The following is a 23,852-nucleotide window of genomic DNA, read 5'->3' as shown; positions in this document are numbered from 1 at the left end:
CTAACATATTAGTTTCTAAGAAATACTATCACTTATGGGCCAACAGTCTAAAATAAATAGTTTTTTTTTATTAAATTCTGTCCATCGCGGCTAAAGAAGTTTTACACTTCAATAATTAATTAAGAAGCGTTGGTGGTGAATTAGGTAGTACCGTTGACTGTTACCATGGAGCGTCTGGGTCGATCCTGGGCCGCCTCGTAACTGTTTTCGGTTTTCGACGTTTTATGAGTTCGGTAATGTGATTCCTCTAGCGTAACAGGAGAGCTTACATACCATCTGGTGACCCGTATACAAACACAGCCATGATTATCCTATTCGTCTATAACAAAATACTGCTGCTTATTCTGCATGTTAGAATGTTGCTCGAATTTTCTCGTCAATTAATATTACGAAGTTGGTGTTGCTTTTACACCCCATGCATAATTCAATATTATCGCCTACATTATGACCAGTGCAACGTTTATACGCTGGAATAGGACATTTTCATCTATCAAAATTAAATTATGATATTATGTTATATATAGTGTTTTTTCCCATAAGTAATAAGAATTCTTAAGATATTAAAAGATATGGCAGTTATTTTATTATATCTCAACTTATATCATTGTGATTCGGGTCCACTGTTTTCCATCTCTTGTTTGCAGTGCATGTGAATGGAGTTGTATTTTAATATCGCTTCAGAGGTGTATGAAAAGGGACAGTCACGAATAGAAAGTTTTAATGAGCTTGTTTGGAAAAGTAGACACGATTTTATTGAACTGTTGAAGTAAGACCAAATGGTCTACTTAGAATAAACTACGCGTTCCAGTAAGACGGTTGTTCCTTTTGTATGTGTGATGTATATTGTATAGCATTTACAACAAGATCTCAGAAAATGTTAGAAAACAAAAGTATTACGATAATCAAAAGAATTATTAATAAACGTTTGTATGGTAAATAAAGGTTACTATAACATAAATGACTTTCTTAATGATACCACAGACAGGGAGTGAAGCGACCGTTCTCAGCTCGCTGAATTTGTTGCGCCCATTCTTCTCAGGTCTGAGGCATTCGTTTTGTAATAGGTCGTAGTTTTTGACTTTCAATAAGTGATGTTACAGCCTAATTTAATTTTAGTAGAGTTCATTAAAAACAAATTTATCGTGATTTTATATATATTTCAGAAATTCTGGAGCCCACAAATAGATCCGAGGCTGGCCCAGTACCTGTCAAATTACCTGTTCGGCTCTGGAGCGGATAAGTTGACTACAGTTGACTTCAACCGGTTCGCGGAACTTTACGTGTATAATGTGCGAGGTATGTAACTAATTCCACTGTCATCGGTTACTTATTGGACATTAATATAATCCTAGATACATCATAATACAGGATGTAGGGCAAGTACTTTCAAAAATTCGAGCCAGTTTTTGCCTTATTAGCTGTGATTATTAGTCATGATTTTACTTGTTATTCACCGAGTATAGCATCCCCATACTTATGGGGATAGATACTTATCTATAAAATCTTTTTCGGTATATTTCTGTTATCTTTTACCCTTTTATTAAAATGTAAAAATGATATAAGGTCAATTTTTGTCGCATTAGCTTTGATGATAAGTCATGATTTTACTTCTTATTCACCGAGTATAGCATCGCCATAAGTACATATAATATCTTTTTCGGTATATTTCTATTATCTTTTACCCTTTTAATGTAAAAATGATATAAGATCAGTTTTCGTCGCATTAGCTTTCATGATTAGTCATGATTTTACTTCTTATTCACCGAGTATAGCATCGCCATAAGTACATATAATATCTTTTTCGGTATATTTCTATTATCTTTTACCCTTTTAATGTAAAAATGATATAAGATCAGTTTTTGTCGCATTAGCTTTCATGATTAGTCATGATTTTACTTCTTATTCACCGAGTATAGCATCGCCATAAGTACATATAATATCTTTTTCGGTATATTTCTGTTATATTTTAACCTCTTCATGTAAAAATGATATAAGATCAGTTTTTGTCGTTTTAGCTTTAATGATAAGTCTTGATTTTACTTCTTTTTCATCGAGTATAGCATCCCCATAATATCTTTTTCGGCATATTTCAATTATCTTTTAACCTCTTAATGTAAAAATGATAGATCAGTTTTTTGTCATATTAGCTTTTATATTTGCTTCTTATTCGCTCGGTATTAGCAACTCTATAAGTAAAATATCCGTTTCTGTATATTTTCGTTATCTTTCAACCTCTTCAGTATAAAAGTAATGATGTGTGACTTTTTGTCTTAATAGCTTTACTATACTTTATTATGTAGTATGCCAATAGCTATGACACATCGTGTTATTTCTTTTAATTCGAAGAGTATAGCGTCTCTATGAGTATCTGCTTTTATCGATCAAATATGCCTGCAGGCACAATAGAAGAAAGATTGACGGTGACATACAATTGTCTGGGAATGGATTTCAATGAAGATGTCGAGCTACCGTTTCAGCTGCTGAAAGAGGTACGTACTATAGTGCACCACAAGCCACAAACTAAACTATGATCCCCACCATTTCGATGTGTGACGTCCAAAGTGTGGAATAAACTTCCTTAGGCAGTATTGAGTCCATAGAAAGGTCGTTAAAGGTGTTTCCCTCGCTAAACTTTTAGTTTAGTCTGAAGTTGCCGCGAGTAATTGCGCAGCTACTTCAAATAGGTTCTCGGAGTGGTGAATGCGGAATGTATCTGTGTGGAATAGAATAATATTTATTAACCATAATGAGTGAAAATAACATAACATATTGCAACAACACTTGGCAAACGTCATGAAGATACATCAGTTCGTAAAGGAGCTATGACATGGGGAGAAGAACTGAAAAGAAACTCTCAGCCCATCTTTTAAATCATAATCTCAGTTTTAGGTCGCCTGCGCAGAACCAGACAATTTTTAATTTTTTTTATTCATCATTATCCTCTATATAATCTACTCTACTATGGTAAGCCTTCTTCATAAAAGAAGCTTTAATATATTTCTTGAATTTGTACTCAATGATTCCTAGTCCACTGTCTGGTATTTCATTGTAAAATTGAATACCAAGACCTATGAAGGAGCCCTTAACAGCAAAACAGTAAACAGGTGCGCCTGAGAGCTTCAGAGTGAGCTCGAAGTTTGATGAGGGATTCGAAACAAGCGAGCATAGCCACCTTATAGGCCGATAGCACTCGATATCTTGTGTTGTAAAGGAATCGGTGATCTAAGGCGATATAAGCCGGGCGGCACACCAGGCATACATTTGTAACTCGATACGTGTAGCGCCACATTTAACGCCCCCATACATTTGTACGTGAGCACGCACACCGAGCAAACATTTGTGGCGGGCGCACTTTGTAGCGAGACGTTTTCCGCGCTACACGAATTCAAGATCCAACACGTTCGTTTTTTGTGTCGCGTTGGTTTGCAAAAATGAAAGACAACATTGAATTTTACGTTGAGTTTATTGCAGAGGTTGAAAAAAACCCTGTATTATACAATCACACGCTCAATAATTATAGTAACAGACGGATTACAGAAATTATTTGGACTAAGACTGGCGAAAAATTCAATGAAAAGAGTAAGTACCTACCTACCTACCTAGATTAAACGGATGAACCCAATAACGTCTTTTTTTTCTCATTAATTGCCACATCAAGAAATCTTCGTCATCAGACGATGATGTCGACATTCTCAAAGCGGTGCCACGCTACAACTGTGCTTCCGATGTGCGCATTTACAATACATTTGTAGCACATACAATTGTAGCGCAACGATTGTGGCTACGTAAATAACAAATGTATGCCTGGTGTGGGGCCTGACTAAGGTGACGCGTTCGCTCTTTATACTAATCGCTAACCCCCTTATTCATAATAGTCTGCTAACTTAAAGCATTGCTAATTCTCACTCCTGTCTTCTTCTATTGACCTAAGTCAGAATGAGAAAAAACACTCCTAAGCGGCTGTATAAAGTTAGCGGACCATTATGAATAAGGGGGTAAATATTTGCAGCGTAAATTAAATAGAATTTGTTACTTTGTTGAAATGCATATTATACTACGATGCCGCAGTCGTTCGTCGTAACGCTTCGCTGCGGCGGCGTATACTTGAGCGAAGTGAGGTAAATTGATTGATGCTTATTGATCATGAACATTCGAAAATGATCAAAGGATAGCAGTCTTTCAATTACTTCGTGGTCTTCTCTCGCCGCGCCCACATGGGCGCGGTGGGGGAATGCTGATCAGGACTTTTCGTCCCCTGCAGCAAGGATCACTCGCCGCCCGTTGAAACGGGCGGGTCATTGGGGGTGAGAGTCGTTGCTCTCTGCGGTCGTCTTCTTTAATTTATGGTATGGTTGGGAGAGCGCCCCCCCCTTTGTGGTCGTCTTTTTGGAGCTGAGGGAGCGCCTGTTCCCTCAGCTGAGGTCCGGTGATTGTTGCCGGTTTGCGCGGGCCTTGACGATCAGCCCCGAAGAAGAGGGAGGGCGATCAGCCGAGCCGCGCGCAAACACGTCACTCTACATCCTCGTCCCGCACGAGATCACGCGGGTAGCGGCGGCTGTCAGGTGGCCGCGCGTGCCAGGGGGCCAGATCTCGCAGATGATGGAGATCGGACGAGTCGGCACGCGCGAACATGTTGACGGCGAGACGACGAGTGAAGTCGTCCAAGCCCTCGACTCTTAGGTCCCTCTGGATTGTTTGGTTCCTCACGTACCATGGTGCGCCCGTGATGCGGCGGAGGATCTTGTTCTGCACGGTTTGCAACCTTTTCCGGTTAGTTAGATTCACGAGCGCGTACCATGCAGGCGCGGCGTACGTGAGTCGGCTGCGTAGGTGGGTCTTGTACACCAAGACCTTCACCCTCAGAGGGAGGCTTGAGGAGAGCACTGGACGAAGTAAGGCCATCGCGACGTTTGTCGACGCGATGGTCTTCGTGACGTGCTCGTTCATGTTGAGCCGGCGGTCGATGGTGACCCCGAGGTACTTTACCGTCGGGGACCACGAAATGTCCTGTCCGTTTAGCTGCAACCTATGCTGGCCAGTGTGCACACTCCCAGTCGCGAGCGCCTGGGTTTTGCCAACGTTCACCGATAGCCGCCACTTCTTGAGCCATTCTGGCAGGGTGTCCAGCTGGCGCTGCATCTTCACGGCGGCGTGCGTTAGGTTGAGTGACGATGTAATATACGCCGCGTCATCTGCATATAGCGCCAGAGTCGCCGACGGTTCGAGCGGGATGTCATTTGTGTATTTTGCGTACAGCAGGGGAGAGAGACAGCTCCCCTGCGGTACGCCAGCAGAGATAATCTTGGAAGCTGAAATGGCATCGTCTACCCTTACTCGAAACCGACGGTTTTCAAGGAAGTTGGCGACTATCCTCACCAGGCGGGGAGGTGTCGAGGTTGCAGCTAACTTGTGCACGAGTCCAGTATGCCAAACACGGTCGAACGCCTTCTCCATGTCCAGGAATACTGCCACAGCTTTCTCTCTTTTGTTGAGAGAAGCGGTGAGGGTGTGCAGTACCCTGGACAGCTGGAGCGTGGTGCTGTGTTCAGCGCGGAATCCAAACTGTTCTTCCCTAAGCTCTATGTAGGGTCTTAGGAGTGACAGCAGGAGAGATTCGAATATCTTAGACTGGGTCGCCAGAAGAGTGATGGGCCGGTAGCTATGTGCTTTATGTCTTTCAATTTAAACTTATTGTGATTTGGCGCAATTTTTAAATAAATATAAATAGCGCGTGCTAATTTAGAATAAATTGTAAGTCATGTTTCAATAATTGAATGAAGTTGAAAATCAAAATTCTGTCTCGTCAATAACCTAGAAAATTTCGACACTAATGTTTACACATAACTGCTTCACGGCAGAAATAGACGCCGTTGTAGTACCCAGCCGGTTTCTTGTATGATCATGTGCATACCCTATTGACTTGAAACGTTAATTATTAGTGAAAAAGTGATCTCTCATAGTTACGTCGTCTCATGGTGACGAATGCAGTTGCAATTTTGAGTTTTTCAACAACTGAGCGGCATTGCATTGAAATTGGGAATGGAGCGACCGCCGTCAGGCTATATAAATTTTAAATTTTATTGTATCGATATGAGTTCAATTTTTTTTAAAGTCGCTCCAGAAATGGCCGAGTAACAATTTCACACAGAAATCGATTGGAGTCACCCGGTGGGAGCTCCGCTCAGCTTCGCTCAGTAAAATATTATCAGTAAAAATCTTTAGTGTTAATTGCGGTAAGTTTCACAAAATGACGAAGCCGAGTCAACAGCTTCCTCGTGGGTGAGCCTGAAGGTGGTTTGTGAAGACGTGAAACATGTGTCGTAGGGATTTGGTGAACACAACGTAGGCTATACCGGCTACACTAGTTTTTTAATGAAATAGGACGAACTGTAGGTACTTTTATTATTTCGTGGGATAATTTATTGACACTATCTTTTTTTTTGTAATGGTTACCGATAAACCAATTGTTTTTGGTAATTTTTAAATATCTTACTCCCTGGTGTTGCTGATGTTCATGAGCGTATGCCTCAACACTCCACGTGAGCCTCTTGCCCGTTTACCCCCCTTTATATTAAAATATAATAATAAATGATATTAAAATATTTTTTCAGTACTGCGAAAGCATAGCAGCCACTTACATGAAAATAGTTAAGTCGTCGACGTCCAAACGCGTCAAGACATGGCTGGACAAGGGGTTCCGAGTGGACGCGGGTCATGTGCAGGCGCTGGGTGAAGCAATCGCAGCCACGGCGGGGGGAGACCCGGACTCGCCCCCCCATCATTGTACCTCATCGCAGCTTTCCAAATGGTAAGCAGACCTATGAAAGGCTTCATCATCATTTCAACCGGAAGACGCCCACTGCTGGACAAAGGCCTCCCCAAAGATTGCCATGACGATCGGTCCTGCGCTGCCCTCATCCCAACTGTTCCGGCGATCTTGACTAGATCGTCAGTCCATCTTGGCCTACCAATACTGCGTCTTCCGGTAACTAAACTATTTTTTGAGCGAAAATAACCGACGTGTCGAGCAGTACGTTCAGCTGATAGTAATTGATACTACTTATTACAACGCAGTGCCGCTCAGGATTCTTGAAACACCTAAAATTCTGAGCGGCACTACAATTGCGCTCGTCACCTTGAGACATAAGATGTTAAGTCTCATTTGCCCAATAATTTCACTAGCTACGGCACCCTTCAGACCGAAACACAGTAATGGTTACACATTACTGCTTCACGGCAGAAATAGACGCCGTTGTGGTACCCATAATCTAGCCGGCTTCCTGTGCCTTCCACTGATAATATGAACACCGTGAAACAAAAACGTTATCTTGTGGGGGGCCTACCAAGACTTTGTCTTCCGGAAAAGTATTAAAGGCTTATAAATATGTACTAATTTAAGTATATTTATGAATATAAAAATAATAACTCAGTGCTCAAAAGACTTTTTGAAATAGCTAACCGACTCGAACGTTTTACAAACAATGACGTCATAGTCCATAACAACAAACAAACAACAAGGGTTGGTTAAAAAATTTAGCACCATTATTATTATACTGGCCAATGGCATCGCTTCTCAAATATTTTATTTTCACAGAAATTATTAAACTTTATAAAAAATATTTACTACTAAAAATAAAATTTATATATCAACAACATGTAAGTATTATTATATATGTTTTGATAATAATCTTAATATATATAAACTAGCTGACCCGGCAAACGTTGTTTTGCCATATAAAGTATAATTCACGCGATAGTTTTATAAGTAATAAAATATTGCCTATATTATAGCCTGTACATCATTTTGTTCTATTGTCAATAGTTTTTGCAGCGCACGCAAAAATATGTTTTCGATTTTACACCTTGTGTTACAAAATAGCAATTTTATTACGGATACCTAATTTTGAAAAAACATAGCCTATAGCCTTCCTCGATAAATGGACTACCCAACACTGAAAGAATCATTCAAATCGGACCAGTAGTACCAGAGATTAGCGCGTTCAAACAAACAAACAAACATATTAGTATAGATTACGTGACACGTTGTTTGTCCGCGATGGACTCCTAAACTAATGAACGGATTTTAATGGGGATTACTTCATGGAGAGCAGTTTAGTCCGACTTGAGAGATAGGATAGTTTTTATTTCGATTTGGGACTTAATTATTTTTAATTCCAATATTTGTTTTGTATGGACATATTTTCTGTGAGAGTATTTATTGACGCACGGTTTGACAGTTCTGCTGTGAAACAATTTCATTGTAACAACAGGGAGCATTTTTTAGGAAATAATTCTTGATGTTATGAAAAATTATTGGACAAATACATAATTTAGTACATACAGTATTTTTTTATTATCCACAGAACGACGTCTGTTGGGTCAGCTAGTAGTATATAATAATAAATTTTACTGAAAAATATATTTGACTTTTATGATCATGTCCTTACCCTATTGACTTGAAACCCTAATTATTAGTGAAAAAGTGATCTCTCATAGTGACGTCGTCTCATAGTAGTCATGTCCTATTGTGACGAATGCAGTTGCAATTTTGAGTTTTTCAAGAACCCTGAGCGGTATCGCAATGAAATTGGAAATGGAGCGACCGCCGTCAGGCTATATAAATTTTAAATTTGATTGTATCGAAATTTTATCTAATATATAAAATTCTCATGTCATGATTTTAAACATTGAACTCCTCCGAAACGGCTTGACCGATTCTCATGAAATTTTGAGTGCATATTGGGTAGGTCTGAGAATCAGACAACGTCTATTTTTCATCCCCCTAAGTGTTAAGGGTGGTGGTCCACACGAAATTTTTTGACATTGACATTTTTTTTTAAATTTGTTTGATTGTGAGTCAGCATTAAAAAATACATACAACATCAAATTTTCATCCTACTACGATCAACAGTTACTTTTGTATCGCGATTTTAATATCGGCAATACAACGTTTGCTGGGTCACCTAGTTATATATAAAAAAGAAGAAGCCCGCTGAGTTTCTTGTGCCCGTTCTTCTTAAGTCTGAGGCATACTTTTTCGAATGGGTGATAGTTTTTGCCTTTCAAAAAGTGATTTCATATTCAATTTTGAATAAAAATGTTTGAATTGTTATAGCCAGGCTGATTCACCATCGGGTGCACAGGTTGCTCATGTTGTCACTCCTCTCATACCGATACCATAACCGATAACCGATACCGATCCAATAGGTTTAAGAATATTATTGACAATTATTGTGTGCTTATAAAGTTTCGTAAATTTTTTTTGAAAAAAAAAAAAACTGTATTTTTAGCCAAAATAACCGACGTGACGAGCAGGACGTTCAGCTGATGGTAATTAATACGCCCTGCCCATTTCAATGCAGTGAAAGGATCCTTGAAAAACCCAAAAATTCTGAGCGCCACTACAATAATTGCGCTCGTCACCTTGAGTTCAAACCGAAACACAATAATGCTTAAAAATTACATATGCAGAAATAGGCGCGGTTGTAGTATTTATAATCTATGGCATCTTGTGCGAAGGAGCCTTCACTGGTGAAAATATTTATGGATATTTTTTTCCTAGTAATTTTATCTGTGTGACTTCATGAAAGTAATATGCCAAAACGGCCATTATGTCGCTAGTATAAGTACAATAAATACTATTTAGAACAGTAGTAACTTTTGAAAGATCTGTTGCAGGCTACAAACAAATATACTGTTTAAGCAGCTGGAGGAGCTGGTCTTCGTGAATCTGTACGGCATCAACAAGCGAGGCGGTGACGAGAGCCCCTCGCCTCTACCGCCTGCGCCCGTCACCCTCCTGCCCGCGCCTGACGGTAACATGACAGACGCCCTACAGCATTGCAAATTAACTACAAAATATGTGTTTTTATTGCAAAAGTCCATCTGCTTTATAAAAAAAACTAGTGTCTCCTGCCCGTGTATGCATGCCTGGTGAACAAACCTCAACTTCAATGTTCACCTCCTCCTCGAGTCGTTTTCCTCATTACTGAGGGTCATGACTCCACCTACACCAGTTTCTCCCGTACGATTTTCCTCCGTCTGCTGCGATCCTTAGCTTCACGAAGGGCATTGTGAAAGTTGATGTTCATAGATCGTGGGACTGTGTCCTCTGGGACGTTTGCCATCTATCTTGCCTGTCACCATCAGCTGTTCAAGATTGTGTCCCTCTTTACGAGCAATTTCAATGTAACTGTTTGAGAAACGTTTGAACCCAAATAGCTTTAATTAACTCAACGATTTTAAGCTTTTCATCAAGACCTTTCCAACGATATATTATGTGGGTCTGTACCTATTGTGGTTGCTGAGGAATAAAATTTCCAACGCCACCTTTCTTTTACAAAATTATTATTTCTTTGGGTTAAGTCAGAGATGGCTATGTCACCCCCGTAACTTAAACAATTCCTTAATAATTAATAACAATAATAGTATTGACACACTTACACAAATTATCTTGCCCCAAATTAGGCATTGCCTGTGCCACAGTAGACATATTATGTAACAGTATGAAAACTTGTTGATAATAATACTTGCCTACACGTGCCTTCATTCCATTGAAGCAATAGGGTTGTCAGCTTATTTTTCTAACCGACTTTAAAAAGGAGGAGGTTCTCTAATCTAGTATACAGTCCTGTTTAAATTTTATCAAAATTTCATTGAGATATGGTCATATGGTTGTCCGTGATTTCTACATGGGATTGTACCCAATGAATAATGACGGTTTTATTTGTGTTTTTAATTTTGCATATGGGTTCTAAAATGTCTGGCTATCGGGTATCCTCAAATATTCGAGGGCGCTCTTTGAGTCAGAAATCACAAACTTATCACCTTCAAGTGACAATATTATCATCATCAGCTGGAAGATGTACACTGCTGGACAAAAGATTTCCACGACAATCGGTCCTGCGCTGCCCTCATCCAACGTATTCCGGCGATCTTGACCAGATCGTTGGTCTATCCTGTGGGGTGCCTACCAACACTGCGACTTCCGGTAACAATATATAAAACAGGAATTCAGTTATTGCCTTCGCTTGTTCACATATACTACATCCACAGCGCAATTTGTGAATGTGTTCTACGAGTCATTTTGAAAGCTAGATTTCCGAGCAGCGCGGCTCTATCGCAACAGCCGCAGCGGCTCTGATACAGAAATGACTTCCGAACTGCGCGAATTTAACTTTTTTCCCTTTTATGTATAGACAAGCCGTTCCCACACGCTTCGCTGGCCGCATTTTAAAAGGAAATAAATAAACGAAGTAAAATAAGTAGCCATAAACCATCTAGGATAAATTTTGCATCGAATGGTGGTAGTTTCATGTCGATACGATAAGTGGTTTAGGCGTGATTGAGCCTCAAACAAACACCATTTTCATTATATATATATAGATATGTTCTGCAGGTCTGGACGCGATGCCTGACTACCCGGCGTTCATAGACCTCTCCCACATCGCGTGGATCAACAGTCAGCTGCCGCAGAAGTATCAGCACAAGTGGAGGTTCCTGTTCTCCTCGCATATACACGGAGAATCCTGGTCCACTATGGCAGGTTAGTAAATGTTTAACAAAACAATACCACCAGCGGGCTTCATTGTTCCTGTGCCGGTTTTAGTACGCAGAAATACTGAAAGGTTAATTAAATGTACAATAAGTATATAATTTACTTCACTATAAGCCGCCGCACGCAACTATATAAGGCGCAAATTTGGCCTCACATGAAGTATTGTTCTCACCTCTGGGCGGGTGCTCCCCAGTACCAGCTTCTTCCATTTGACAGCATACAACGAAGAGCGGCTCGAATCATCGACGATGAAGTCATCTCCGATCGGCTTGACTCTTTGGCGTTGTGTAGATATGTGGGTTCTCTCTGCATCTTCTACTGCATTTATCACAGGGAGTGCTCAGAGGAGCTGTTCGGGTTGATTCCAGCGGCCGAATTCCTTTGATCTTATGAAATAATTTATAGTATTCGAGCTTGCGTGGCTTATCTACTTCAGGTCGCATCCAAGAGCAAGGTCCATCAGTCCTCATCATAGAAGACAACAACGGATACATATTCGGGGGCTTCGCCACCGCGTCCTGGAGCTTCAGCCCCAACTGGACCGGAGTCGATGACAGCTTCCTCTTCACCTGCGCGCCCAAGATGAGGATGTACCCTGCAACGAACTATAACGACCATTACCAGTACATGAATCATCATACGAAGACGCTGCCCAATGGTATGGTAAGTGCACATCATCATCATCAGCCGGAAGACGTCCACTGCTGGACAAAGGCCTCCCCCAAGATTTCCACGACGCTCGGTCCTGCGCTGCCCTCATCCAACGTATTCCGGATCTTGACCAGATCGTCGGTCCATCTTGTAGGGGGCCTACCAACACTGCGTCTTCCGGTACGTGCACATCTTCTTGAAATTTTGCTACAAGGAGCAAGCTTGCAGGTCCAGAGGATTTTTTTATGGAATGGAGCCTGAGCGAGTGTACGGTTTCCCTCATGGTAGGTGATCACCGCTGCTCATACTTTCATGCAACAACTGAATCATCACAGGTGCGTGCTCGTCATCATAACACATACCTATGATGAATTCGCGATGTTTGGTGTTTTTTTTATAACAACGAGACGAGCACGACGTTCAGCTGATGGTAATTGATACGCTCTGCCCATTACAATGCAGTGCCGCTCAGGATTCTTGAAAACTTTGAGCGGCACTACAACTGCGCTCGACATAAGCTGTTAAGTCTCATTTGCCCAATGATTTCACTAGCTACGGCGCATTTCAGACCGAAACACAGTAATGATTATACATTAGTGCTTCACGGCAGAAGTAGGCGCCGTTGTGGTACTAATAATCTAGCCGACTTCCTGTGCAGAGGAGCCTGGTAACTGGTAAACTGTTTTGGTGTGCTTAAAGTGTGATCATTTCTTGGCTTATCAATATTCACAATTACAATATCTTGACAAAAAATATTATTTCTATCACAATTAGAAAATGATGTCCTCTTACATCCTAGAAGTGTTATTTTTATCATATTTAAAACAGCACCAGCGTCCTTACGTAGGCTGTGTTTCGCCCATAAACACGTTTAATTGTTGCCATATTTCTCTTGCAGCTTTTATGGGTTACCTTCAATCCTAGACATTATTATTGATCGACGATGCTATACGTAAAGATACAGTAGAAACTCCATGGCAATATTTTCGCCCTTGGCAGCTTCAAAAAACCTTTTCCAAATCTAGTTAATAATAAATATCAAGTAAATAGTTGCCAGATGTTTTAAATATAAAAAAATAATCACGGTTGCTTTGTTTGTTAGCCCCATTTTAAATTTTAATTGAAAAGTATCAAAATTTATTTTGAATTTGAAAACTTGATGAATTTAGTATTTTATTGAGCTCTCAAGGAAAGCTGTTAATTTTTCAACAATAAATAAATAGACATTGTCTAATTAATATTTCAGAAAAAAGTAAGAAAGAAAAATTTATTATTTGTGACACATTTTAAGGAGGGTAGAGTATAATTATTATTGTATACCAGAGATTGAATTAATTCTTAATTTATCAATATATCATTAATATTCTTTTTTAGCCACCTTTATATTTTACATTGTAAAATGTTTATAATAAATTAGTAAATAATCTGATATTTTTAATTATTCCAAGACAACACAAATCAGCTGTGAGTCGTTTCATACGCGCGACGTTGTTCAGCATTTCTTCAAACAAATTATCATGAAAATATTATCGTATGTGCTGTAATTAAATAAAAAATTAAAGGTATTTTCCAAATGTTGCAGATAATGGGTGGTCAGTTAGAGTTTGGTGGTATCTGGGTGCCCGCGGAGCCCTTCGGCGAGGGTTCCTCTGCGGAATCTTGTTCCACATACAAGGGCTACAAGAGGCTGAGCAAGGAACCACACTTTCACATACGATCCATTGAAGTCTGGGGTGTCGGAGACAAACCGAGTGTGGACAAGGATATGGTAAGTTTTTGGTATTTTGATAGATAGAGGCTAGGGGGGGGGGGGCTAAGGATTATCATATATTACTTTTTATTTCAATATATAAAGCGAGTAGTTTTGACCTCACGCAAATTTTCGTTATTGCGTAATGTATATAAATAAATGAAATTTGTTAATCTATTAAATAATAATAAATTTTATACGGTATGAAATGCTTGCGTGACGTCATAGCAACGCGTGCTGCTATCAGTAAGTGCAGTGTAGTGACGTCACAGCGGTTAGGGACGCCGTTTGACAATTTTTTATGTTTTACAATGGAGTCAAAATTTTGTAACACATTTGTTAAATAAAAAAGAGGTGTCAAGCTTGACGCTGTAACATAAGTTTTTGTACTTCACACCATTTTAATGATGAATTATTGTGGGCTTACAAGTCCCGAATGTTTTTATGTGTGCATGACTTTAAAAAGTGCTTCATTAATGACCAATTTCGGTAAAACTACAAGCACGGTTTATTATTGCAAACATTTAAGGAAATGTATTGTATGATAATATCGTAATTTTAAGGTACTTATTTTTTTTTTATTGTCAGTGGACTCCAGATTGACAGATAGTTATTGTTACCTTCTGTATGTTCATAAATTGTGACATTCATAATGTTAACACGAGGAACAAACATATACTTGTTATGCCTACTACTCGGTTGGGTCGAGTTAGTAAGTCTTTTGTTGGGCGATGTATATGTATTGTAGAAGACAATATGATCCCACAAAATGTACAAAACAAATGTGTTACGAAATTTAAAAGAATTGTTAAAAAACGTTTGTGTGGGAAGGTTTACTATAGACGATATATATAAACGATTTTCTTAATGACACCACAGACTGGGAATTTAGCGAACACCGGCTCTTTAATTATAAATGTTTATTGTACGATATTACATTGTAATCCATATTTTTATATATAAAAAAAGCCCACTCAGTTTGTTCTTCTCAGGTCTGAGGTAATCTTTTTTGAAAGGGTGGTTGGTAGTTTTTGACGTTCAATAAGTGATATTGAATCCTTTTTTGAATAAAAATATTTGAATTTGATAAACTAACCAATCCTATTTCATCAGCCTAATCCGGTCACCGAAAAAAATAGCGTACTGAACGCTCATGAACCTGAACGTAACTTTTTACACTTGATTGGCAAACCTGTGTACAGCGAAGACCTTCCTGACGTCCAGAGTTCATGATTCCTGGTATTATTATCATTCACAATCTAGTAGACTTGGCAGTATTCATGAAAGTGTAGTGTAGTATGTGGGTTACTGGTAATTAAGGCCGCTTTTCCACCTGCAAGCAAACTCGCAGAAGTCTTGCAATATTGTTTACATATCGTACAAATTCCTGCAATTTATTTCTGCTATAACTGTCTTGCGAGAAGCTCGCGGATCATACTATCGCAACTTATTGCGGAGGTGTTTACACAATAGCGCTTACGAGTGTCACGATTGCCACTATCGAAATTTATTCCATTCTATACTGTGAAATCATGCCGCCAAGACGCGCAGTAGCTGCATTTACCATTTTGTTGTGGAATGAGAAAAAAAGATCAATTTGGGTTCGAGAATGGATTTCTAGACGAGGAGCTGGTGATTATCATAATTTATTAGGTGAAATACAACTGGAAGATGGTCAAAAATATTTCAATTTTATTCGTATGACGGCAGTTGATCGAGAAGTGTTAGAGCCCGCGCAGACAGAAAACGGTCAGGAGTTCCGAGTTCCGCGTTCGGCGTTCATTAGAATATACTGAGTCTATAACAACAACGCATCAGCGTTCGGAACCGTACGATAATTATCGTACACATACGATAATTTTGTGCCTACGTACGATGTACGATAGCATATTATTATCGTACGCAGATTGTACGATAATTTCTATCATGATGCAAAATTTGAGAATTTATATTATTTCACTCATGCGTTGATAGTCTAAATCGCAGTAGCATGATTTTATTTTGTCCAATAAAATCTTAGGAAAATACCGGGAAATACAAATTCTCTATTCCTATTGGTCCTTACGATCCGCTCTACTAAGTTTCACCACTGCTGCATACTGTAACTTTATCCAGCGCCTGCTGTACACGCTTTCTTATTGGTTAGTATAGCATCTACCAATGCGAACAAGAGAATATAAGCTCGATATTTCGATTATGTTCACACTTCATATGTATCGTATATTTTCGTGTAGAAAAGTTGGCAGTTATTTCGTTATATTATTATGATTATATGTCTGTATTCGCTCTGACAAACGGAATTATTCAAATTAAGTGAAGAAAGAAGTAATTTTCTAGAACAGCAAAATTTTGATTACACACTCGGAGTGATTGTTATCATTGGCAAGTAGGTATATTTATCAAATACATTTTTTCAGTGGCTGTATATTTTCTGTAACTTACTAACCTATTAATTATTTTTTATCTGTGCAATGAAGAATGAGTTCTACATGCAAAGTAGATAGTACGAGCAGTCAACTGGCTGAATCAGACTTGGATTACAATTTATATGATTTATTTATCTATAATAGACATTATCCTAAAAAATACGATAATTTCGATCCTTGTACGATAATTTTACGCCCCTGGTACGATAGTCAGTCCACTCCAAGTTGCTAACGCTGCAACGCATACAGCGGGCAGTGTGACCGCGGCGGTCAAAGCGAAATGTCGCGTTCCAAGAATTCTTTTCCCGCCAAGACAGAGAACGCCGGAACGCCGCGATGTCTGAGTTTGGAATAACGGAAAAGTTAATTGAATTGGTTAAGGAAAGGAGTTTATTAATCGACATTCGAAAATAAATATAGAATCGTTGTTCATCTTTAAGTAAATCCTGAAAAATATTACTGAATTCGTCTTGTTCTTCTCGCGTTGTGTTAATTGGGTGCACCCAATACTTCCTTTACTTCTTAGAAGCTGCTGAGCTCCACAAGGTCAATAATTCTTCATCGGATGACGAACTTTCTAGTGACATGTGCAAAGACCCAAACGAAACTAGAACGCGAGAGTTTGCACGCCGTTTGTGTGCGTTGGAACTCTTAGGCGGTCAACAGTCACTAGAACGCAGAACTCTGACCGCTCTCTGTCTGCGCGGGCTCTTATTATAAGTAAAAATTGGTGACGTTATAAAAAACAAGTCACAAAACACATTTCACATATTCGATATCACCGAAGTAAAGACTGGTATTGAAACTGCGAGTCAAAAGTGTAACTTAAGTACATTAACTTTTGTTCAACGACTTTTGTCGAAACTTAATACATTGTCTTAAAATCTGTTTTCATTGCGTGGGGACTTCTAGTCATGCAAACCACTTCAGTGTAATCTACGTTAGAGATCACGGTCGAAACAATTGAGCGCTTACGAGAAGTGGACTCTATGAAAAAATCGTAGAATAAAAGTTGGTACCAGTAACTCCGGATAGTCATATATTTCTGTATGGTTATTATATTTGTGTACGGTAGAAGTAGATGTATGTATGTTCATATAAGTGAATTTGCGAGAAACTGTCATAACCATAATGTTAACACCAGTAATAAACATAAGCTTATAATGCCTACTCGGCTAAGTCGAGTTAGCAAGTCTTTTGTGGGGCGATGTATATGCTTTTACAATAGGATCCCAGAAAATGTTCAAAACAAAAGTATTACGTTATTCAAAAGAATTGTTAAAAAACGTTTGTTTGGTAAAGGCTACTATAGCATAAATGACTTTCTTAATGATACCACAGATTGGGAATGGAGCGACCGCCCTCAGGCTATTAAATTATAAGTTTAACTGTACAATATTACTTTGTAAATGTTACTTTAATTGTAAAACATATTGACACGGGAGTGGGTCAGGGATTGGAAATAATACTCCGCTTATAGGAACGAGTCTTTATTTGCGTTCCCTTTATCTGAACTTGCACTTCGCCGGTCTGCCGCTGTTCCTCTTGTGGGCGGCGGTACCTTCAACGCGTCACACTGCACCGAACACTACTTCTCTTCTGTCTTCTTCTTCTTAGAACACTTCCACTTTTCACTACTTCTTCTTTTCTTCTTCTTCTTCTTTACACTTTCGAGTCAGAACTAGAACTGCCGTAGGCCACGCTTAGTACGGCTTATATACCCCCGGATCCGTTCTATTTTCAAAATGATTCTCCCATTCCATCTTTAAATTTAAATTGTACTAGAAAATTCTTTTAACTATTTTTATCCTGCTTACACATTTTTCATCCCTTTTTTTCTGTTCGATTTGATCCTGAACTTACTAGAAATTTCCTTTAACTTTACAAAACCCAAAAAAATCCATACACTGGTAGGTGTATCGAACCCGGGTCTACAGCGTCTAAAGTAAACACTTTTCCGCTGAGCTACGAGTATTGCTGACGGAGCTGTTGAAATTAACAATGTGTTGAAGTTTGACAACTCTCGTCATATACTTCAAAGGGTTGCTACGCAACAATATATTTGATGAAAAAAAAGCCCGCTGAGTTTGTTGCGCCCATTCTTCTCAGGCCTGAGGCATTCATTTTGGAATGGGTGGTAGTTTATTGACTTTCAATAAGTGATGTCACATCCTATATCGAATAAAAATTTTTAAATTTAAAACAGACAAACTCCAATTTATCATTTCGGTATTGTTCACAAATAATTGTGTTAGTTTACGTATCTACGTGTAAAATAAAACAAATTATTTTGATTATAGTTAAACATTGTAACGATCAATTTTATTATTCATATTATGTACGTCTATTCGACCCCTTATGAGGTCGGCAATGCTCTGGCGTTGTAAGAAAGCATGGGACGAGGTGATCTGTACCATAAAAAAAGTTGTCAACATTTATAGTAGGCAATTATTATTAGCATATTTTAGTAATACCACAATTATTAATAATTATTTCTGTACATAGATATGGTATTTATTAATAGTATTTATAGTCAATCTATATTACAAGTCGTAAATTGTCGGTTTTTTTGAATGAACACAAAGACAGCGGTGTGGCCAGTACTATTTTTATTTATTTTATGGAAATAAGGGACGAGACAAGCAGAACGTTCAGCTGGTGATAATTGATACGCCCTGCCCATTACAATGCAGTGCCACTTTGGATTCTAGAAAAACCGAAAAATTCTGAGCGGCACTACAATTGCGCTCGTCACTTTGAGACGTAAGATGTTAACTCTCATTTGCCCAGTAATTTCACTAGCAACGGCGCCCTTCAGACGGAAACACAGTAATGTTTACACATATCTGCCTTACGGCGGATATAGGTGCCGTTGTGGTACCCAAAGGAGTCTCCCACTGGTAAAAATACTGTTCGAGTCGTGCGCGATAACGAACTGAACTATGTATGGAAAACTATGAAAGCACATTCGCACGCGCCGCGCCGGGAACAGGTACATACATGCTCGGTTCGGTCACTGATGAAATGCTGCTTGCTGTATATTTGGCTGCTAAACATTAAATCACGTTATCTTGTAAGAAAGTAATTTGTTAATAATGTCAGGACGAGCGTGACGTCAGCATCCTGGATGCGAACCCCGATGCTAAGGCGATACTGGACATGGCAGGTCGCACGCGGCACAGCGAGGGACTGCGTGAGGAGCCGCCCTTATAATATACGACGCTAAGTAAGTTTTACACGATACACGTTAATATTTATGTATAGTTTTACTAATTTAAGGCGACACTAAATGCCGGCGACCTTGAGCGATATGAGTTCACGGCTCCTATAAAACAAAGCCAATATTTTCAAAATTCTTGCGTCGAAAATTTAACATTTTAACAGTCGCAAACTGTTTAATTACTTACAATCCTCATTATTGATTACTAATCTGAATAAATGTACCAACATAAAAAGGAAAAATCTATAAGAACAACTTTTATGATAGTAGTATACTAAACAAATGCATGATGCCGAGAAAAAACTTGTTTAACTGCAAAGAAAACTGGTAGTTCATAATTGCTCTGGAGTGCTAACTTTAACCAACAATAAGCATTAGCAACCTTCAAGTAAGACTTAAGGGTATGTGTAACAGGATAAAGTAGTGTTTACATATCCAAATGCTATATTTTCACCACAAAACTTGTCTAAAAACACCTTGTTTGCGTGTTTTCTGTTTACCCTTCGCCTTAATTGCTTATCATTCGTTTGATCACATTGATACATTAAAACGACGTAAAAATAAAAGAACACACCTAGTATTTGTCACTGTCAAACGTTGTGTAAACAAACGCTACAAACCGTTACAAAGCGTCCCACTTAGGATCCATTCAAGTTGCGCGTTGCAAATGTTTTTTAATTTTGTGTAAATAGCGTCATTATTGGTGTTTAAATAATTTAGCTCAAAATTGGCCAATTCCATGGCTAATGATGATTAAAAATATCATAGTACAAATTAATGAATATTATCGGGATCAAACTAAACAAATTCCAGCCGCAATTAAGCTTGCCTAAATCACATTGGAAACCCACAAAATAGATGATAAGTATGCCGTGAGTGGTTGTTTAATTTTAGTAAATAACAGTGCAAAAAGAATATGGCATCGTCTATGACGCTGATTTGAATCCTGCTCGAAGGGCCAAGTATACCAAAAAAGGATAGGTATAGGTTAGAATTGGCGGCGATTATATCCCTACCCACCACATGTGTCTTTCATTTGTTGAGGTTGTGTGTAGCGTTGCCAATCGTAGTCTAAAATAGAGCATGGTAGTCGATTTCGGGTATGTGCACTTTAATGTGCACGACACAGGCAACGCCTAGTGTGGGGGTGAGTATAAAATGTTAATTTGTACATGAAAAGTGCGAAATAAATGATTTTGTATTTTTGTTAATCTAAAGACACTAATTTGCATACGCTAAAACATTTTTTGTTCATAATATACTGACTTTTTGGCACATACCTGACAATTTACATACTCATTTAGGTAATCTCAGTGGTGCCCACTATACAAAAAAAATACTCTATTTATCGAACCAAATTTTTGATTATATTCAGACACAAAAATAAGGTCCGTTTCTGCAGGAGGCAGCCACTAGCTTAGCGAAACACACTAAAGGCCGTTCCCAATATACTATCTGCAGATAGAGATAAATTACTACCTTCTGCTGTCAGTAATTAGCAGTCAATAATCTGAAGCTGTCCCAATATACCCGATAAGTCATTCTTATCGCCTTATATTGGGACGCGTGAATTGATATTACATACAAACTTCTATCGCTGGTAAGCTATAGGTTGTCCCATTGACAGACAGCGTGTACGGATAAGGTGAGTTACCGTCGATAAGTTTAGTCGGACAGAAAAGTCAGCGATAAATACGATTTTTATCTCAAATAAGAGATAGACTGATCATTGACAGATTCACAGATGACGGCTATAATCTTGTAAAAACCGGATATAGCCGAAATGCACTACGTTTTTAGCCGGATTATACTTCGTCGCCAATCGCGATACTGTAATTACTACTATTTCAAACTTGTGCCAAATGACTGCACGTTTCATAGTAAACTAAATTTCAATTTTTATTCAGACAGTCCAGCCTCTTATTCCATAGTTTTTACATCCTCTTTGGCAGCCACAATGACAAGTAGTTGGAGGAAAAAAAATGTTTAAAAAAATTTAGATTAATACATGATACTCTTTTATATTAATCTGTACTCTTTATTCATCCTCTCTGTAGTCAGACATACTCTATTTCTTGTAAAGAAAGTGCAGCCCTAGTTGTGTGTGAAATTGAATAATTTGTTGTAAGCCTGACCTAGGGCGCTTTAAATAAAAATAGGCACATAGTTATAGACGTCGGGTTGTGGAAAATGGTCCAAGAACTCTTCTTCCTTGAAAAGTGTGGGAGGCTCCTTTGTACCGGATGCCGACAAGATTATGGTTACTACAACGGCGCCTATTTCTGCCGTGAAGCAGTAATGTGTAAGCATTGTTGTGTTTCGGTGTAAAGGTCGCCGTATCTAGTGAAACAACTGGGCAAATGAGACCTGCCATCTTGTCTCAAGGTGACGAACGCAGTTGTAGTGCCGCTCATAATTTTTGTGTTTTTCAATAATCCTGAGCGGCACTGCATTGTAATGGGCAAAGCGTATCAATCACCATCAGCTGAACGTACTGCTCGTCTCTTCCTTTATTTTCATAAAAAAAAGTATACATACAATTTAATTTTCAATAAACACCCAAGTTTGAATCAACGCCAAAATCTTTAATTAAGCATATTAATATATTTCCAGTGAATCAAGAAGTAATCTACAAGTGACAACATGTTCTGCGATCTCAATAATGGTGCAATTGATGGTGATTTTTATTGTGTTGAACAAATGATGAAAGGATTACGAGGAGTTTCAAGTATAATCCGCAAAAAGCAACAAAATATTACGGTGTGTTTTATTACTCTATGTAAGCGAAACAATTGGAACTCGTTACCGAAAAAAAATTCCATAATAGTACAATTAAATTGATTGAAACAAAAGTAATTATGATTTGTACTATTGACAAAATTGATTCATGACCCACGTTTGCTAATAATTCTTTGAAAATTATAGAAAAAGTTAGGTTTATATTTGAATGAAAAAAATTGTATGACATTTTATGAACTATTATCAAGCGAATTTCGACCTACTTATTTATTATGACTGTAGGGTAATGGCATGAAAGTGGGTTACGACTAAATTTTGTCGATAGTACATCTGTTTATGTGACATACAGACGTTAATACTATAGATGTATAGAACAAAATGGCGTCGAGTGTTTTCGTTGAAATACGCGCGAAAATTTAAAATACACTTATCGATTGATTAAAAATTAACGATTTTGTATGGTCTGTTATCACCCTGGGATCTTAATTTTTTATGAGAAAAACGAGACGAACAACACGTTCACTCGATAGTAAATGATACGCAGTGAACGGACTACAAATTAGGCGCGTCGCATTCAGAAGCAAGATGTTAAGTTTCATCATATCACTAATTTCACTAAGTACTGAGCTCATTCAATCGAAACCCAATAAGGGTAAGCGTATACTGAGACTCAGACGACTCAGGTCCACGCATCACAGGGCAGAGCAGATTTTGTAATACAGTGAAACCTGGTTAAGTGAGACATCAAGGGACCTGCAATGTCGTTTCACTTATAGAGGTATTCCACTTACCCAGTGTCTCAGATATACAGGTATAAATAAATATCTGTCTCATTTACAGAGGGTTCCATTAATAGAGGTGAGAATACAGGTTATTTCAGTTATACAGGTGCGATCATTAAATAAAATAACGTGTTATGCATGTAAATGAGTTCTAATAAAAAAAATATTATGTACTTAAAGGTAATCATACAAATGTAATCAAATTTTCTTAAACCCTTCCATCCAACCATTGCTGCTACAAAAATTATGAATATCGAGCCTTCGCGCGAAATCTTGTGCCTTTTCTTTAATCATCGGTCCACATACCGGAACGTTTTTGTTACGAAGTTGCTTAACCCATGTTAGCAAACACTGTTCAAGTTCAGGATATTCTGATAAACGTACACGTTTTAGTTTTCCTTGTCCTTCAGAACATTGTGATTCAATTTTATGTTTACTCTGAATTATTCTACAAAGAGTAGATTTTGGCACATTAAATTCCCACTTTCATAAACGGATATTAACTTCAGTTTTTCACGTAATGATAACGATTGTAGCTTTCGTTTTGACATTTTTCAAATAAACATCTGTATGATGATAGTAAAGCGAAACTAAAACTCAAGGCAATTGAAGCTCAAAATTTGTACTTACGTACTTGGAATTACGTGTGGAATTTGTGGGTAGAATAAGAATGAGTAAACAAACAATGTTATCTATGATGATAAATCGAAAGAACAAATCCCAGATA

General features: G+C 38.4%; 1 protein-coding gene across 7 annotated transcripts in view; it reads left to right on the top strand.

Annotated features, from left to right (window-relative positions):
* LOC126969915 (MTOR-associated protein MEAK7) overlaps nt 1-23,299 on the top strand; it is a 35,834-nt gene extending 12,535 nt beyond the window's left edge. For 5 of the 7 annotated variants that reach the window (XM_050815545.1, XM_050815541.1, XM_050815542.1 and 2 more), the window contains exons 3-11: nt 1,164-1,296; nt 2,398-2,489; nt 6,612-6,808; nt 9,679-9,815; nt 11,399-11,545; nt 11,994-12,220; nt 13,791-13,976; nt 15,072-15,197; nt 19,487-19,601. In XM_050815545.1, the coding sequence (XP_050671502.1) occupies nt 1,164-1,296; nt 2,398-2,489; nt 6,612-6,808; nt 9,679-9,815; nt 11,399-11,545; nt 11,994-12,220; nt 13,791-13,976; nt 15,072-15,191 (1,239 nt within the window). In that variant the 3' untranslated portion in view covers nt 15,192-15,197; nt 19,487-19,601. Of the gene's footprint in view, nt 1-1,163; nt 1,297-2,397; nt 2,490-6,611; nt 6,809-9,678; nt 9,816-11,398; nt 11,546-11,993; nt 12,221-13,790; nt 13,977-15,071; nt 15,198-19,486; nt 19,611-22,217 lie in introns of those variants that run through there. The other 2 variants (XM_050815546.1, XM_050815543.1) reach the window with 1 other exon arrangement.
* The last annotated feature ends 553 nt before the right edge of the window (nt 23,300-23,852 follow it).

Source organism: Leptidea sinapis, chromosome 19, assembly GCF_905404315.1.
Source record: "Leptidea sinapis chromosome 19, ilLepSina1.1, whole genome shotgun sequence".
Taxonomy (NCBI): Eukaryota; Metazoa; Arthropoda; class Insecta; order Lepidoptera; family Pieridae; genus Leptidea; species Leptidea sinapis.
The sequence above is the reverse complement of the archived record's forward strand: the minus strand, read 5'-3'. Positions and strand labels throughout refer to the sequence as shown.